Source organism: Varroa jacobsoni, unplaced genomic scaffold (genome assembly GCF_002532875.2).
Source record: "Varroa jacobsoni isolate VJ856 unplaced genomic scaffold, vjacob_1.0 scaffold_78, whole genome shotgun sequence".
In the NCBI taxonomy this organism is placed as follows: Eukaryota; Metazoa; Arthropoda; class Arachnida; order Mesostigmata; family Varroidae; genus Varroa; species Varroa jacobsoni.
In genome coordinates, this window is record NW_019212980.1 from 65852 (window position 1) to 83875 (window position 18024).

General features: G+C 40.8%; 1 protein-coding gene across 1 annotated transcript; it reads right to left on the minus strand.

Moving 5' to 3' along the window:
- Nucleotides 1-3287: 3287 nt before the first annotated feature.
- Nucleotides 3288-17568, minus strand: LOC111263471 (uncharacterized). The gene is made up of 4 exons (XM_022838573.2): nucleotides 16591-17568; nucleotides 5867-6031; nucleotides 5371-5502; nucleotides 3288-4076 (listed from the first exon to the last, which is right to left on the minus strand). The coding sequence occupies exons 1-4, from the start codon at nucleotides 17110-17112 to the stop codon at nucleotides 3966-3968; spliced, it is 930 nt and encodes a 309-aa protein (XP_022694308.1). The 5' UTR covers nucleotides 17113-17568; the 3' UTR covers nucleotides 3288-3965.
- Nucleotides 17569-18024: the final 456 nt, after the last annotated feature.

Genomic DNA, 18024 nt, shown 5'->3' on the forward strand with positions numbered 1-18024 from the left:
CTTCTGAGGCACCTCGTCCGATTGATTTGATAATTCAATTATAATGAGCTTCAGTGAAGTCGCTTTTACTATTTTGTGCTCGAACGTAATCTTTTGACAAATGTCGAGCAAAACTAGCACGATTATCTTAGAAATATGGATGCCTTCAGTGTTGTACACCTCAACAAATAACGCGAATGTCAGTGAATAATGGCGAGTGTTCAAACGATTTCTGGCCAATAGACTATTTTCACTGCTAATGCGAAATAGGACATAATTCGATCCTGGTTGCACCTTCTCTGCGCACACGACATGTATCGAGTCCTTAAATTTTCTCACACTTGTTATAAAAAGTCGACTCAACAGGTGAAAACAGAGTTTATAAAAGGACTATCCAGTACGCCATTGCATTGAATAACACTGAATATCGCACGGAAAAGAGAATCCGGTTCAAGCTTCTGTATCGTCGACGCGGTCGGATACCTTTGCAATGGGTTCGTCATAGTTAGCGTATATGGGCGTAAAGGTCCGAAAGGAAGTTTTTTTATTTAGCTTAATTATTGATTACGAAAGTAACCTTTGATTTATTTGATTTGACTTATTTGACCTATTGATTTGACTGAAACTTTTCAAACAAAAAAAAAAGTTCAGACTTACCAAACGAAACATTTAATTCTGGTCAAGTTAGCTAAAGATTATTATAAGCCAAGGTTTTTGCGTTAAGTGAAACTAACATAAAGGCATTGCCTTACTGGCCACATCAAATAGGTTGAGCAAGAAGGTCAATATTTTTAACGCCCAAAACATGAGTGAGGTCAAAGTGCATACAAGGCTCCAAGTGTTTCAAGCCTAAAATCCGCTGCTGCCCTTGCATTAGGCCTAGCTTTGAATTTAAAGTATCTTATATGTTTCGAAGTTTTATAAGAAGACGCCTTGCTGTTGCCAATATACACCGATTAGATGCAAATATGCTTAGTCCTTTTAACCCGCAGCTAAAACTCACTGCTGTTTCAAACAATGTTCGCTTTCAATGACTGATTTAGCTCGATAATTTTGATCAATGATTGACATGAAAGAAAGGGAATAATTCAAATAGTACTTCCTGCACTTCTCGGATCGAAGCGAAAATTAAAAAATCTTTTCAACAATTGGATCTAAGAAGTACAGACAATTTTTTTAGTTGAAGATGACTAGAACGCAATGCGTATCAATCTGCAAAGGATTCTCGTCCAATGGGAGTTTTTGTGCCAATTTCTATTAATTGTCTGTTTGCTTTAACATCAAAACGAATCCTCTTTGAATTGTGGTTTATTCAGTTCGAGCGTTTCTTTGTGGGATATATGCAATATTTTCGCTCCAAACAGGTTTATATTATGCATAGTATATTTGTTTACATAGATCAATATTGTAAAGGAGAAAACTGGTCTGGTTTTCTGCTGGACTGATATACTGACCGATTGAAAAGGAATCTTTGGGCTGTTTGGCAGCAACAAAGAGCAATCCAACCTCGTTCGAAACTCATTTATTTCCCTGTGCCACATGGTTCCACACAAAAGAGCCAAGAAAAAAAAGGATGCAAAGAAGCATTAACTCATCTGAAGGACTCAATTGACAGTTAATATATAGTTCCTTCCTAGAACTACTGTTAATTACCGTAGCAATGAGCTGTATGTATTGGAAACGGCTTCTCGAACCATTTTGATCAATTTTCGGGCCATTTTAATCTGAACTCTATTGGGCATCTTCCGTTTATCTCATAGTGTTTTTTTCCAGATATTTTACAGGCCGCGTGAAAACTGGCAATAACGTAAACATTAGATTTCGGGACCTAAAAAGTTCTAAACTTTGCTGGGAGTAAATTCGGTGCGGAAAGACTAGATGGTAACTGACCTCCGCTCAGATCACGAAAACGGCGCAGTGTTTTATGGGCCATGACGAATTCGTTACTTTGTGCTAGGACGTACTGGCTTTCCTCTGCAGCGGCAGATAAAGGCATACGTAGAGCATCAAAGTTTTCCTCAATTTTAACGTACCGCCTTGTGAATTAGCATTTTGATCAAGTGTACTCGTATGTTTATTAATCTACTCACATGCTGCACTATCTCATTTTCTTCGTTCTTCCGAAAGAATGAACACCTGTCTTCATGGGCTGGGATGCCTATGGGATTCCTGTAAGACATGTAAACTTGGCTAGCTAAGAGTAGGTGGGCACGCTTCAAGTGTTAACCTCCAGATAGACCGAGGAAGGGTGACGTTAATCTCTGCGGGATTATCATTGGGTCAGGACGATAAAAAGGAAAACCTTTTCTGCTTAGTTTACCGAAAACAGACATTGTGCTCTAGAGCATGGCAGAGTACGGACACTCTAAGAACTATGAAGTACAAGATTTGGACGAAAGCGTGTTATATATCGTCTCTCAAGCAAAGAGCAAGCAACAAGCTTATGGCCAAGAAGGTTTAAATCCAACCCTCGTCAATAATTTGTACGACGCAAATATATAACTTGTGATATAATGGATATTGATACCGTGCGTCATTTGGTTCTAGCCTGGTTTCTACTCATATTATCGCCACTTCTATGAAACAATGTATTCCTATGGTTCCTTTTTATCCTACTTTACTCTATTAGTACCAAATTAACCGTTTGTTCCTAACATATGATCCGTACGCAAAAGAAAAGAAAGTCAACTGTAGCGGATAAATCGATGAAAGACCTTGTCCGTTGGGCTACATGGACGCAATCGCCCCTATCCCCTTAGGTAATGATAGCAAAAATTGTCGTTGAGTTATACCGCACCCATCGTTAATGGACTTTCCATTTCTAGTTGCAAAACGTTAATTATACAACAATATATTCGTACAATTCAGGTACATACAAACCACATCCACTCTGACAAGTGAAGATAGCATAGATGATTTGAAGTCAGTCCCAATAAGTAACTTAGCTGCGAAAATCACCCCCTATTCGACTGTTAGATGTTAGGCGTTAATTGGAATTGAACGATATATTTACAAGTAACAATGTGTATGGGAGATGGGATCTGTGCCAAGATACATACTACGGAGATCAGAACTATCATGAAGCTTAGTATGATTTATGGTCTTGAATCATCTTCATTTTAATGCACATTAAATGGTTTCTCCGGCACGAAACCGTACCGGTTGTTGCCACGTGTCAATCCTGTGGCCCACTATGGTTTTGTTCCTGTTGAATATGTATCATTTCAAATGTATCAAGATTGACCTTTAAGCTTAAATAATCAAACTCTACGGTAATTATCTAGATGTTCAATCGAAACTAAGTAACGTATTTTACATTTTTAGGTTTATTATGCGCTAAATCTATATACAACCGTAGCGATTTGGCTACCTCCCGAAGACACAATTGACTACTAGGAGCTATTTTAAAAATGCATTATTAACGATGTCCAGTTTGGCATCAATGCGTGATTTTTACTTTTCTATATTTATATAGTTTTTACTTCTTATACTGACCGATCCGTGGAGAACTCCAACTATAGGACATGTAGTCACTTCGTTGACTACCTTGTAGAGATTTCGTACACCAGCAACAGATACATTTCTATTTATCGCGGGTCACCTTTGCCGTGAAGTCATTCAGAGTATTCGTCGTACATTTCTTCTTCTTCATGTTCAAGTAGAAGAAACTTATCGAGTTCACGTCCGGTACGGTTGGTAAGCATTGCTTCCAATGGCTGGCTTTCAGCACAAAACAAACCGTCTCGATGTCGGGCTTCGAGCGTGTCTTTGAGTTAAATAGGCACTTAAATGAGTAATACAATAACACCATGCCACCGCGAGAACTCATTATGTTTAAATAGCTTTCATTTACCTACATAAGTTATAAAAATTAAAGATAAACAATACGACCCCGAGCAGCATTGTTATTATTGCTCTTGGGGTTACATATTTCTACGACAGTTGTGATCGTGCGTCTCAATGGAGGTCAGCGACGGGTGGGTACTTTAGTTGGTGGTAACAGTTCTAGGTGGAGGCACCGGTCTCATTGCTTTCCATTCGATGAACAACAAAAACAAACCGAATCCATATAGACATGCTTGTACCAGTCCAAAGATCTGAAAAAATTGCAAAACCAAAATACGCATCAAGTTAACATGATGTCCATACAAGTCTAAAAGTAAGTTGCAGTGAAAACAATACCAAATAAACATATTGCTACGAACTACTTTAGCATCTGACATATGACCAGAACTCTATTACAACATTAATGACGTTCCACGTCCGATTCGCAATTGATTCCGTCATTTGTCAGGACAGAAAACAATGTCCAATGACAACAAATGTCCCCGGTTAGGGACATTTGTTGATTTCTCAGAGAAGGACATATATATATATATATGAGTGGTTACCGTCACAACTGTCAAGAAAACACGCTGTGGTCGTTCATTTGAGGAAGGTTCATCTAGGTAGAGCGGCCATTCTGGTATAAAGTACACGATTTAAAAGTAAGTGAATAATTCCGATATGAATAGCCTATATATGATTATCGTTGTTATCAGAATTCGTCGAAGAGGACCTTGATGGCATTGAATGGATTTTCAATAATTTACCTCGCTGATGGTGAATATGAAAATGGTGAATGTGATTTACGCACTCCTCAGCGCTCCTCTGTGAATCCGCAGTTCCCTTAGAACTGAACGGAAACATACCGCCCAACTAGAAACAACGAAGGCGTTTGGGGAAGGCGGTATCGAAGGGCGCTCAGTGACGGAACAGTGTCTTTTTTGCAACAAGAATAATGTCTACGGTAGTATGAGGTTAGCTTGATAAGATCAGAATTTCCAACAAAGTTCTCTGCAGTGGCTAATTTAACCTACCGTTGCACGAGGACCCTGCTTCACGGTTCGTCTCTACCTGCTCCTTTTACAGGTACTTCCCCTTTTTCTTCATACTATTTCTATTCAACTCGGTCTGATATGGAGTGGATAACTCCTATACAGCTCTACAACTTGGGGCACCATTAGGTTGTAAATATCAACATTAGGTTGAATGTAAACAAAACTTAGTGCCAAGCAATTAAGACAGTGTACAGATGAGCTCAATGAAACGACACCTTTTTTTGCCAGTCAGATTCGGAACGGGACTTTTGTCATCGTAAAGATGGGCGTACGCACGGCACTAACAAGCAGCTTGATGATGACGATGATGCTCGGTATCAGCGAATAGATCAATGAAACTAATTACCATTTAGTTATTGATCGTCCACTGGTGTTACGGTTGTCAAGATACCAGATTAGCAAGGTTTGTATTCCCGTAATTTTTAATTGCCATGCTGCTATATCATAAATCAGGCCTGCCCTTTGCCTTTTAGTGTCTATGTTCCGCCCTTAGGTATTTAGCTCAGCTTACTCCGGCAGCGATGTATTGGTCGCGAATAGTCCTGTAGTCCCTTCCAGGCCAGTCGTAAGAACTGATGTCAGCTAGAAGAACAATTGATGCTAAGGCGAAGCACACCGCTGCAATGGCGGTATAAATAAGTTCCTAAAATAGATTATCAGATAATATAATAATCGGTTATATTTCAAATGAATAATAAGTGTTCAATTGGAAAGTATATTTGATAATTAAGAAAAATCAGTACACGTAGAAAAAAATTGATGTTTTTTCAAGGGTGCTTATATTCGGTTACGTTCAAGTCATCGAATCACTAGATCGACATTATTACAACTTTTTATTCATTAGAGCTTCTTAAATTTTCCATCAGCATTTATTGAAACTTCGTTCCATCAAAAGTGGTTCTACTAAAAGATTCTATATGAGGCAAAATAACTCAGGCGGTTTGGCAGGCATCGTGTAGCAGTAAATAAACGTTGTCAGCATGTCAGCCAGTTGCTTCTTAACCTACCCCTGTAAGCCATCGAATCTGATAGAGTGCTCGATCCACGCCCAGCACAATGATGATGCATAGAAGAATTGTCAAAATATAGCAGGTCGCCGTGACGAATAGAAAAAGGCGTGCGCAACCTGTTAGTGCGGGCGTCGAGCAGCCCAAACAGACCATCCCCATAACCTGAAATTAACAAACATAAGACAAGAACAGAATTTCACTGGCAAGTTTCTAGTGGACACGTCCAGAAAGGTATGGGTCTATTTCGTGTCATCAAGTATATAGATAAGGCTTTAAATATGTCAGTTAATAAAAGTGAGTTGAAGATGACTTTTGCTATCTCCAAATCTTGCTGTCGTGTAGTCTTCCATCTGTGCTACCAGAAATATGGCCATCTGTCACGTTAAAGGGGAATTTGTCCGAAAAAGCATAGATGATAACATGGGCCAGCTAAAACCGTTCGTCCAATATATTGGCACAGCACACAATCATAGTACGAGTCCATTGCTCCTCTCTTTGTTGCTGAGCGATTCGCCCCCATCGTGCAATGGGACACGTAAAAATGTTGTTTAATGCTGACAATCTTGTGGTCTTCAGAAAGGGCTGGCTTCTTGTCTAGGGATCTCTTGCAAGGCTGTCGTTACAGATAAGGTGGAACTGGCGGTCTGCTCAGGCAAGACGGAGATCGAAAGTTCCGTCATGGGAACTTCATGTAATTTTAGCTAGAATTTCAGATCGAGCCTTTCCAGAGCATGCTATTGACAGTTTACAAAGACTAATAGTAGTTATGCATACTGCCTCTTTTCTTACGGATGGTATTGGCCTTGCACGAAATTTAGGTGGCCGTGGTAGCATTTCCCGAAGTCCAAGCAGTTTGGGGACACCTTTTGTTGGCGCAACTCGAAAAGCTGACCGAATCAAACCTACATTTCCAAAATATGTAATCTCATTACTCATCGTTGAAGAGGTATATTTGCTTCTTACGTGATACACTGCTGTTTGTAGAGGATCTGAGACGCGGATTCAAACTTCGCACTATCCCTGCTTATCTGAAATTCATTAGTACATGGGATAGATCGATTCCGACCTGCTAGCTAGACTAGGGCGATAATCAATAAAGCCTGAAGAAGGGTAACTATGACTAACTGGCATATAATAGTTTCGCGTTTTGCAGTACGTGCGTTTCACCACATTCTGTATGGTATACTGGGTTTTCAATTGCCAGATGCTACGTCCGAGGCGTGGCGGAATATGCCTCCGACAGCACGCGGCGCAGTGCACTGCATTACTCAAACTATGCGGCCCGTTAATTTTAAAATATTCAATTCGCACCTTCATATAATACAGTTGTATATTTGTACACATATAACAACAGTCTTTTTTCGAAAATAGTAAATGTTTGCTCTTTATCAAAAGTGGGTTTATGTATGTATAGGGAATTGCTAAAGAGAGGCATGGGATGTCGATTTGTGCAGTTAACGAGGTAAATTCATTTCCACTGACGCAAGCGACCTCCGCCTTGGGTTTTTCGCTGCATCTTCCCGTAGAAAAAACTATTGATATAATTAGTCTACTAGGCGACTTACAAGTCGTGTTTGTCGACAAAAACCCATATATCCATTGAATAGCAACTCCGCTTACAAGATCATATAGATCACCCTTGAAGAGCTACGAGTTGTCCGACGCGCTGTACCAATTCAGTGCACTTTCGATTTGTGAAAAATCTAAATCTAGAGAAAATAGTTTGCCGCAATACCTGGCTATGAAAATCTAAAACAGACCCATTCTTTTTTGCTCCGAAGGTCCGATAGGCGTTCAGTATTCTGGTGCTGTTGGAGACCCAATAGTGTCACCTCTGAAAAGCTGGCACAAAGTATATTTCGCATATTTTTATTTTAGTGCACCTATTCGTAGGACACAGCTAAGGACATCGTTCTTAGTGTCGTCTTAGCGTCGAACAGCGCCAAATCGTACCACAGAACCTTCCAGTGGAAAGCACTATGTAGTTTCCAGATATAAAATCATTCAGAAAGTGTCTTTATACAAAAATATAGTCAGTAAGTAAAAGCCGGTCTATATAAACCAGCAATGTTATTCCACTTCACAGAGAATCCAATTCTGTTGTGCAGTCACTATCGATAAATGGCTTCGAGCGTGTAAATAGTTTGGGCATAGTCTTCACACTATTACTATAACCTATAATCTTTCCATTGTGTAAATAGGCCGTACATTAGTATCTGCTAAGAGACGCAAAAATTTTTTCGAATTGGGCTGGGGAGCTTGAGAACATCTATTCGTGTACCCTTGAGGTCAACAAAATAGGCCTGTCCTAACACAAAGCACGTAAAGGTGTCTTTTTTTCTTTCGAAATGTATTCAGTATTGTGTACGTCCAAACGAAATCAAGGGCTGATACTCTATTACTTTGTTTGCTTGTTCTTTTCTGTAAGTGGCAGGTCACGTTAGCAGTGCATAGGCAGTGTTTCTTTTGATGGTTCCAAGTGTTTGTTCATTTGAGATCTTTAATTCTAGAATAAATATTATCTATCTATTCTTTATTATGTCTTCTGTTTCGTGTTATTCCTACGACGCGTCCCCAGTGATACTCTCGAGAACGCCTTCTTAATGATGCTAACAATTAGAAGGGTAATCAATAGAATCTTTTATTTTTCGCCCGCCTTTGCTAATATCTCTCAAAATGGTGCTGTGTATTTATACGTGTCTCTTGTTTAAACGGATTGTCATCTAACAGAGAAGGTAAACATCTTTGTTGCTGACAAAAAAAAATTGTATATTTGTTATCGTATTCCCGTTCAAAAAATGGCATGTATGGAATCAGTTGTCTTCCACAAGTATAATGCATTTAAGTCAACAAACCTATTCATCCGTATGACGTACGTTTTTGCTGAGATCCGCCGTAACAGCGACCGCCGTAATAGAAACGTGCTTAATTCATACTGTCGGCTGACTATCTTTGTTAATAATACGAAAATTCTTCATACTGCTTCTAACTAATTTGTAATCTCCGATCTTCATGGCAATTGTCATTCATGACTGTTATTTCCGGTGAGTTTTTTCCGTCCTTATTTGTGTGCTGTTATTACTCGGCAACTTTGACAGTCACTCTTCACTTAATTATTTTGCAGCAGTCCTTAGGATGCTTCCTGCCATCCCTACATATGTTTCAATGGTTCAGCAAAGAGGGGGGTGCGATCAACGTGGCATTCGTTTCGTGATCATATGACTGTAAAATTAAGGTCCTTAATTCGACTTCGGCTACGGCTTCCGCTAGCGTTTCGCTCACGAGTGGGAGGCGCTGTTGGCTTCGTCGCTCGAGCCCACCACCATTCATAGTACACAAATGCATACGTGCTCTTTTCAGACGCTAACACTATGCTACAAGGCATAGAAACAAGGGAAAAAGCTCTGCTTGGTATGATATGGCCTTACGATGCTGACATTGTTGTAAACGTGAAACGCTGATGTATTCACGTTCGCGCTACACTGATTGATCTGAAAGCTGAAAACCAAGATCTTTCCAAGGCTCCTTTGTCACTATTTCTCTTCACTCACCTTCTGCGCATATCGAAAGAAGTCTGATTGTTAGAACGAAGAACTACTGCGGCTCCAAAATTCGCCAGTCAAACTAATACGAGACAAATCGAACGTGCATGGTTTATTCATGTCGATACCGCTAACGGCCAACTTTGCCGGAACAGGGCCGAGTTCGACGTATGACATAGCGATAATTGTTTCAAGTCCCACAAGCTAGTCAGACTTCTTGTACAAATGGTCATGCTTATTACTGAATCACGTATTGGTTTCAATATCAGAAAAAGAAAGAAAACATTACGTATATCGTAGATAGAAATAACCATGTAGAACAATAGTTGTACGTTTGTCGTCGAGGGTACCAACCGAATAGGGGTATATGAAAGGAGCGGCAAGTGATAATTAATAGCTTAATATGTCAAATAACATTTTCTTAGACTTCTGACTTGAGCGCTCGTTTTTACGGAAGTTATTACGGAAGCATGACGTTCGACGTACTTTCTAAAGGATTTTTCAAGTTCAACACAGTGATTCGCGTAGAAAATCGAAACATAATTATCATATCAAATATTACCTGCGCAGATAACTTTCACTGATTGTTTAGACAAAGTTAGAAGAGAAATTAGAGCAGTTAGCATTAAAGGCAGACAAGTTCAGTTTTTAAACGTTTCGTGAAGTGCGAGCAACCTAGAGGGAATTCAAACGTTATTGTGCAGAACAAAGTTGTAAGGACTTAGGTTTAAGGATCGCTGCCGAACTGCCCTATCGCATTCGGATCTACTTGTTGGCCATTACACTTAACGTTTAATTAAATTAGGCCATTACACTTAACGTTTAATTAAATTAGGCCATCACACTTTTACGTTTAGAAAAATTAGTTTGTAGTAGCCATACACATGTATCCGGCATAGTACCGTTGTATTGAGGTATGTCTAGAGATTTCTCTGCTAGCCCACAAGGCAAACTTTTACTGACACTATTGGATGATCCAATAGCCCGTCATGAAAAATACGAGGAACGTTTCGTGACGCAAACCTTGCGTTGTCACCTCACTTTTTCCTATGCATTGATCAGATTAATAGCAGGGTCTACCCGTAGGGCAGGAACGGTTGCTCTAAGCTTGGTAGAAAGTTCCCACAGGTCAGACCGGCACGACCCTGAACGCTGTGACCTTTATGCTTTGCCGGACATGGTTGTTCTCTAGGATTGTTCCTTTTCAATGTGTGCGAACGCGTGCGGTAGGCATAAATATATCTAAGGTGCACCTGTAATTGGTGTTCTTACTAAATGAGAAATTGAAGCTATATTCCTGGTGAGACGACGTCATAACTCCATTTCATAAGGTGGATTAGTTTGATCTATTGTAGTCTGATTCTTTGCTAGGATTAAATCGTTGAATATCAAAACAAAAAAAAACTGAGCATTTTTCACAAAGCCAGGTTTTAGACTTAAACGTAAGGCGTATGCTAGTTTTATTTTCAGATATTTCGTCTGACCTATTATGAAACATTATCGTACCTCTCATATCAAGCATCAATTTCGCTATACCTGAGACTCAAGTCCGTCTCTTTGTGTGTAAGAAGAAAACAGAACAGAAACAGTGCCGGTTATACATTTGGCAAGCATTCGTAATGTGAGAGACTTAGAGTAAACTCTAAAGTATGTCATTGTAGCGATAGGGTTCGTATCTCCATGCAGAAGGTCCTTCTAAACTTTTTATTGCGGGGCGTCCTAGGTACGCACTGAAATGAATTATTATATTACGCACTGAATGGAAATTAGATATTTGGTTAATGAGCCTAGGTACTTCGTAGCTAAAGAAGCAGAGTTTGTCAGGCAGTTGCCAGCCAGTAGACACTACTTAGGAATAACCCTTGTCCCTGAAGAATGACAAAACTGATCTAAAGGCAGGCAAATACCGACGATACGGAAATACCGAAGATGCTGCGAGTGGAAGATGACTTTACATATATAATAGGTAATCGGAAAAGTACTGACCCTTTTTAAGTCGAAGTTGAAGCAAGTATTTTGGTATTTTAGAGCGATTTCACTGAGCTACATATACACTATTTTAATTGATGATTCTCTGCCATTTACCCCGTGACACCATAGTTTCATTCCCGTGAAACTTCCGTGGTTTCCGTGGCATACCTCTATTGAGACTAAATTAAGATTAATGAGGAAGTCCTAAAGACACAGACGATCGTCTGCAAGAGGAAGATCCGGGCTGCACAAGAGATGCATTTTTTTCCAAGAGGAAGATGTCTTGTTGTAATTGTAGTAGTTGGTAACGTCAGAGGCCCGAATCCATCATTTTAGCCAGGTCTTCCAATCTCACCTAGGCGGAACAGTATCACTGCATTACTTAACGGGCTTTGACAGGGAGACTCTGTTGACATCGCCGTGTACGAGGCCACAATTGCCGGAATCGGAACGTGTCGTTAGTTATCCAACCAAGACACAAAGTATTCATTTGCAACAAACCATTAATCCTTTCAGTCAGGTTAAATATACGATAGGACTTGTCGATTCCACTAACCTTTGATTGATTTATCAAATGGCAAATTTCATTCATTGAGAAAATTGACTTCGGGCTATACCAACCAGTCCGTCGTTTATGGGAGTATTTTGAGAGTTGGCAAAACTAATCACGAAATATAATATCACTACTTGTCCTCTCCGGCATATTAGTGTACTAGTAAATAAAACGTTATTTTATCTGGCCCAAAATGGAGAACGTTGGACAAAAACGAAATGCCCAACAAAAAAAAAGGAACGTGTAAATCGCCGCATTATTCGATCACTGCTAAAACGTTTGTTAAACAACATATTAGCTATCGGCATCTGAAGGTCATCTAGATCAGCTTCAATGAGCAACAATTTCTCTTGCCTCAAGAAGCAACTGTTTCGAATTTATCGAGTTTGTATTATCCATTTATAGCGCGTTATCGTAGCATGGAGCTGGTTGATCATTTGGTTCACTTACTACCGCAATCGGGTCTTACAATACGGTAAAATGCCATTATATCATATGATATATATGCCCACTAGATTTCACTGGACTATCCACCGGTCACAATCGACCGGATCGAATCAGGCGATACACCTAAAAAAGCGGACGGATAGTACAAAACCGATTTCGGGCTAGCCTGAATGCGATAACTGATCTTTTTTTCCAAGAAGAATTATTTTCAGAAGAATTATTAATTTTTCAGCCGGCCTTTCATGAGGTGGGTCTCGTTTAGATGATTTGGATGTAGAAAGTTGCTAACAGCAGACGGCTGTGAACACGGGAACAGCTTGCTGCCTAGCCCTTTCCCAGGCCGTTACTTAGGAGGGAGTCCGTCCATTCATGGCTTTTCAGCTTCTACTACGCAGGCCTCAATGATTCCCTTGAGCTAATGCATCCCAGCAACAAGGCCGTAATACACCTAATAGATAGCAAAGTTTCCTATCGTTTGTCGGTTTTGCTGGCTGCTAATCTTACTGCCACAGCCATTTTCTCTGGAGTAAATACATTGTCATTAATAGATTGATGAAATCAATGTAAAGTATCGCTCTACATTGGTATGAAGCTATGAAACGCATCTCCTACATTGTAGATTATCGACCGCCTTTCTGCGAAATCATAATCCTTGTTGGTTGTGCGAATATCGACCCTTTAGCCATCCAGGCAACTTTTGCTTATACTAAATGGCTAACATTTTTAAGGTGCCCCGAGGCCGACTTTTTGCGAACTAACAGTTCTGTAGGCAATACTTCTCATTTGGACAAATGAGACGAATCGGTGGGATGAGTCTCTTGATTTGAAAATACATCGAAAGGTTCAATACCACATTCTCTGTTGTTACCGTACAGTTTTTTATTGCGTGACTTTCTCGATCATCAACAATGCTTAGTTGTTTGAGAGCAATCGTATACTTTTCTACTGGAGTGATCTTCTGTAACTGTATTGGCAAAAGCAATACCTTTTCATTAGGAACAGGAAAAAGCCAGAATCTCCCAAGACCCAACTTTGGTAGAACTGGTTTGTGTATAATCACCCGACCAATTAAACAAATGCAACCAGCTTCTCCATTTATTCACAAAAAGCGAATACATATTCGTACCAATAATAGAAAAAAATCGAACAATCTGGGTTCGTTAACCCATACTGCACGTTGATAATGCCTAACTGAAGCCACAACAAAATCGTTATTCTCCCGGTGTCTTAGCAGCACCTTTCGGCTGTGATTTGGTTGGTTCAAAACTTTTTGTGACTTTTTATTAATGCCAATGATTCTTATGTATCATACTTGCAGCATCAATTGCTGTTGTTCTGTGAGTTCAAGGCTGGCTCTACCGCAAGCTACTACGGATGAACCAGCCGGAACTACCAATGAAATGAACTTAAAATTGCCTGGTAGCCCCCTATTTGTCTTATTATGTCGAAACTACCACTCGCTCGACGGCAGTGTACACGATGCTACAGTCATGCATTCATCTATTACTACTACGGCCTTGGAATTGCGGCAGCCATTGCGCTGCAACCACTGCCGTCGGAGCAGGCCGTGATGGATGCCGCTGTGCTCTGGAAAGGCGGCACAAGCAAACGGGAGAGGCACTGCGGTTTTCTGGATCGACCAGTAGCCGATCACGCAGACAGGCAGACAGACAGACCCACAAACAGGGAGACAATAGTAGCTAATCGCTTGCTGTTTGCTTGGTTGATCCATTAGGCGCTCATCTATGTGGCCACATATGTATATGCCAACGTGCGTACTGCATGTAATGTAATACAATAGATGTAATCTAACGTTACGATAATGGTTACTTTATTAAGTCAGCTTGGTGCCCGGTCTGGATGCACATATTTACCAGGACACATTGTAACGGCCATAAATATCGGTTCATTATTCGAAACGCAACGGTTCGCAATACTTTTGATAGGAATGATGTTGTGGTCAGACATTTGACATGACCATCGCGACAGAGGTCCTGCATGAGAATTAAATTAGTCGAGGACGGCTGCTGTGCGCAAATATATATTGGGTTCGGACAAGTATTAGTTGTGTCTTACGTTTGAAATGAAGCATATTATATATGCGTTGTGGCGGTTATTTTGGCTGTTCTCGGCGATGGCTGTAAACAAGCAACGATCGCAGTTCGAGAAAATAGACCTTTTCATTGAATGCAAGCGGTGGTATCGGATATATGTTGGGAGTGCATCGCGGGTGCAATGTTGTACATAACAGTGTCATGGTACGGTTACCAGTCGCTATTCAGTAGGAACGTAGGGCATTTTGTGGGGGCTGGAACTTATAATGATTACTCGATTTGACAGACCATCATTACCAGTTATATCAATTCAGCCGCTATACAGTATGAAATTTTCCTGTATCAGTCTCCTGATACATTTCTCACAAGAATGTAAATCATTAATAAGACCTTTGTCGTCTCGTTGTTTACCTATTTGTCTGAAATGATACATTTAGTGCACACTAAAGGATTGGCAATGCTATTGGTGGAACACCTTATTAGATTTCCAGGTCAATGTTAATACATTAGCCCAGTGCGAAAGTGAACGTTACGAAACCAGGCGTTCGCACATAGGTGTCAAGGATGTCGCCATAAGAACCCTAAGGGGTCGTCTGCTGGGAATCATAGCGGCGGCGGCGGCGACGGCGGCGTGTGATAAAATCAAGCCGACCTTTGCCTTCGCAGCATTTTGCAGTCTATGGAAACAACCTGGAGAAGTTTAAGACTGTCTGTCGTTTAGCATTATTTTCTGTATGTATTACGTTGCGTTGAATATTGCTATCGCTAATACATCAAGCCACAACATCGACGATTGTACTGATAACGAAATTGTCTTAGAACATAGATAACCTTCTAAGCAGCATTTGACGGGTGGACAACGATAGCCACACGCGGTTGGCGGGGTAAATTTTAGCGGTCTATTATCAATTACGTTGGTCTTTTTCAAATTTAAAAAAAAAATTATTTCTTCAAAAATCTTATAAACAGTTCGGATCGGGTCAAAAACACGTTCTACGTTAAATACCTACATTTTTAATCTTTAACAACACGCGCCGTACAGTAAGATACTGCGAATAGAATCGAAATAGCTGTGACAATATCCCGCATTTATAATAAACTGCGTGTCACGATACATAGGTTATGTGTTCTTATATATTATTATAGGGATTATTTTTAATAACTTTATTGACTGTCTCTTGCGTTACAAGTTTAGATGTTTCTGTTCGTGAATTTAGTACTACCGTCAAGCATTGCTTTGGACGGCTGGCTTTCCAGCACGACACGAAGTATAGCTAGACCCAGTTTTATGTAACGTTATTCTATGCAGTTCAACAAGCAGAACGCATAGCGAGCCAACGTAGTGTATTTATAGCTACACACAGTATAGTCTATGTAAATCCGTCCCTTGCGACTGCCGAAGCCTTACACAGTATGTGATGACAAACAGAGAATGCATACGTGCGTTCTTCACTGGAACAAAAGTGATCGAGTCTGCACCTGCCAAATTTACTCTTTACGCCCGCTACCCAACAAGCATATCGGCATGTGTTTCTACATGCCTCGCGTTTGGGTCGCGTTTGGTCGCGAAGGGGTAAGCAGCTAGCGATATTTTGCAACAGGGAAGCAAATTTGATGCCGGCAAATTGAGTACTCGCAATTTACAGAGGAGACTACTAGTTTCAAGCAAGCGCCAGTCAACAACTCAACCTTTATGCAGGGTCGGCCCCATTTGCACGTTGAAGCATACACCATGCGTCCTTTGTTGAAACAAATGTTCCCCTCCAGAAACTCGGTAAAAATACAGTATTGAATTTAACCAAGCCTGAAAGACTAATTGTCGTGTTTGACTCATTTGAACGATATGCGTTCTACGAATTGTCGTATATTGGTTCCAAGAATACCGTCATACGTGTAAAAAGTATGCCTATAGGGCTTCTCTGTCTTCCGATTAACGCGCTTTAGCTGGGTTTATCGTCATTGTTTATTATGGGTGTATTCAGTTGCTGTTCCTAAGCTGTCAAAAGAGTAGGCATAGAGAAGTGGCAGACTACACTCTCTAAGTTGCATGGGTCAATCTTTTAACAGCAAGTCCTTACGTACTGTCTATTTATAAGATATTGTTGTCAGGTGGTAGATCAAATGTTTTTTTAGAAGTCCATTAAAAAAACTTACAATCTGAAGAATCTTCAGTACTCCAGGACAGGTCTTAAAGTAGCCAGGATTGAGCTTTAGTCCCTCCCCAACTGGAATAGGTTCAGCTTTGAGTGTTGCCGTCAAGCGACCAGATCTCGAAGTATTTACTTCTGTCCGATAGTCCATTGGCGGCCCCTGGGGTGGGGATTGTGGTTCTTCATAGGGGTTGTACGTGCCGTCACGGTGAGAGCCTGCTCGGTAAGGATCTTCATGTGGCCGGCTGTAGGCTGGTTCCTGCCTAGAGCCGCTTAAGACAACTTCACGCGACGTCGCATAGATCGGCGCAGGTCCGATATACGTCGGCTCTAGTCGAACTCCATACGGTGGGTCGGACGGCCGACCATAAGGCCCATCCAAACTATTTCTGTTAATGTTTCGTGAATTTATTTGAGGCTGCTCGTACGTGCGCTCCCCGTATCCGCCTCGTCTGGGATCTCTGTCATAGCCACCGCCCCCACCACTATACGGTGCTTCGAAGGGCACTTGATAGCGACGATCCATTGTCACTCAGAACACTCAATTGCTAGCCTGTGGATCACGCGTTCACTTGCATTAGTCAGCCTAAAAGCTTCCTTCCACTAACACGAATAGAGGTCTATTTGACGCCAAAAGTTGTCTTTGTTTAATACTTTACATATTCCATTGTACCATTCTTAGGAAAACTCGCGCACTACACACTAGAAAAGAGAGAAGGTTATTTCTGCTTGTTTGTTGCAACAATTACGTTACAATTCTTTGGTTGGTTTGCTACGACAAAGCATCGGCCTAATGTAAGCTTGAATCACTGCAGCACTTGGCGCTAGTCGTCTGAACACTTGCTATACAAGAGCCTGCGTCTTCTATAATTCTTCCGTTTGTCAGTTTTCAGCATTCGCCTTCACAACAGTCGCGTTTGATATATGCTGCTGCCGCGCAGTCGCTGACGGCTCTCGCTTTGCTGACTAAATATGTTCATGCCGTGGTAGGTTACCAATGCTGGTGAAGACGCAATACGCGACTGTCCGCCATCTGGTGACAAAAAAGTGAAGCTTGCGCGCGTATCTTCGCTGGCCGCTATATCCACTATATCAGCAGCCAAGTTGTAACCGCTTTTGGCGGTGGCGACCGCTGTTTCTGCAGCGATGTAGCGGTACCAATAGCGGTGGCGTGAGTCTTGATCGATGGGTCTGCGAAGTACAGTTCCGATTTAATTTCGTAATAGAATTTGGTTTCATACTTTTTAAGCTACCGGGTCCCTCGCTGGTCGTGCCTTTGTGGTATTTGTATGTGAGCTTGAACAATATGATTATTATAAACCTGAAATGAATTTCTACCAGTGTATTTTAATTTTTACAAGTAGTTTATAACTTGGCTGCATTAAAGTTAGCTAGATAACTGAATTGGTGTTTGTTACCATGGAAAAAGGCATATTAA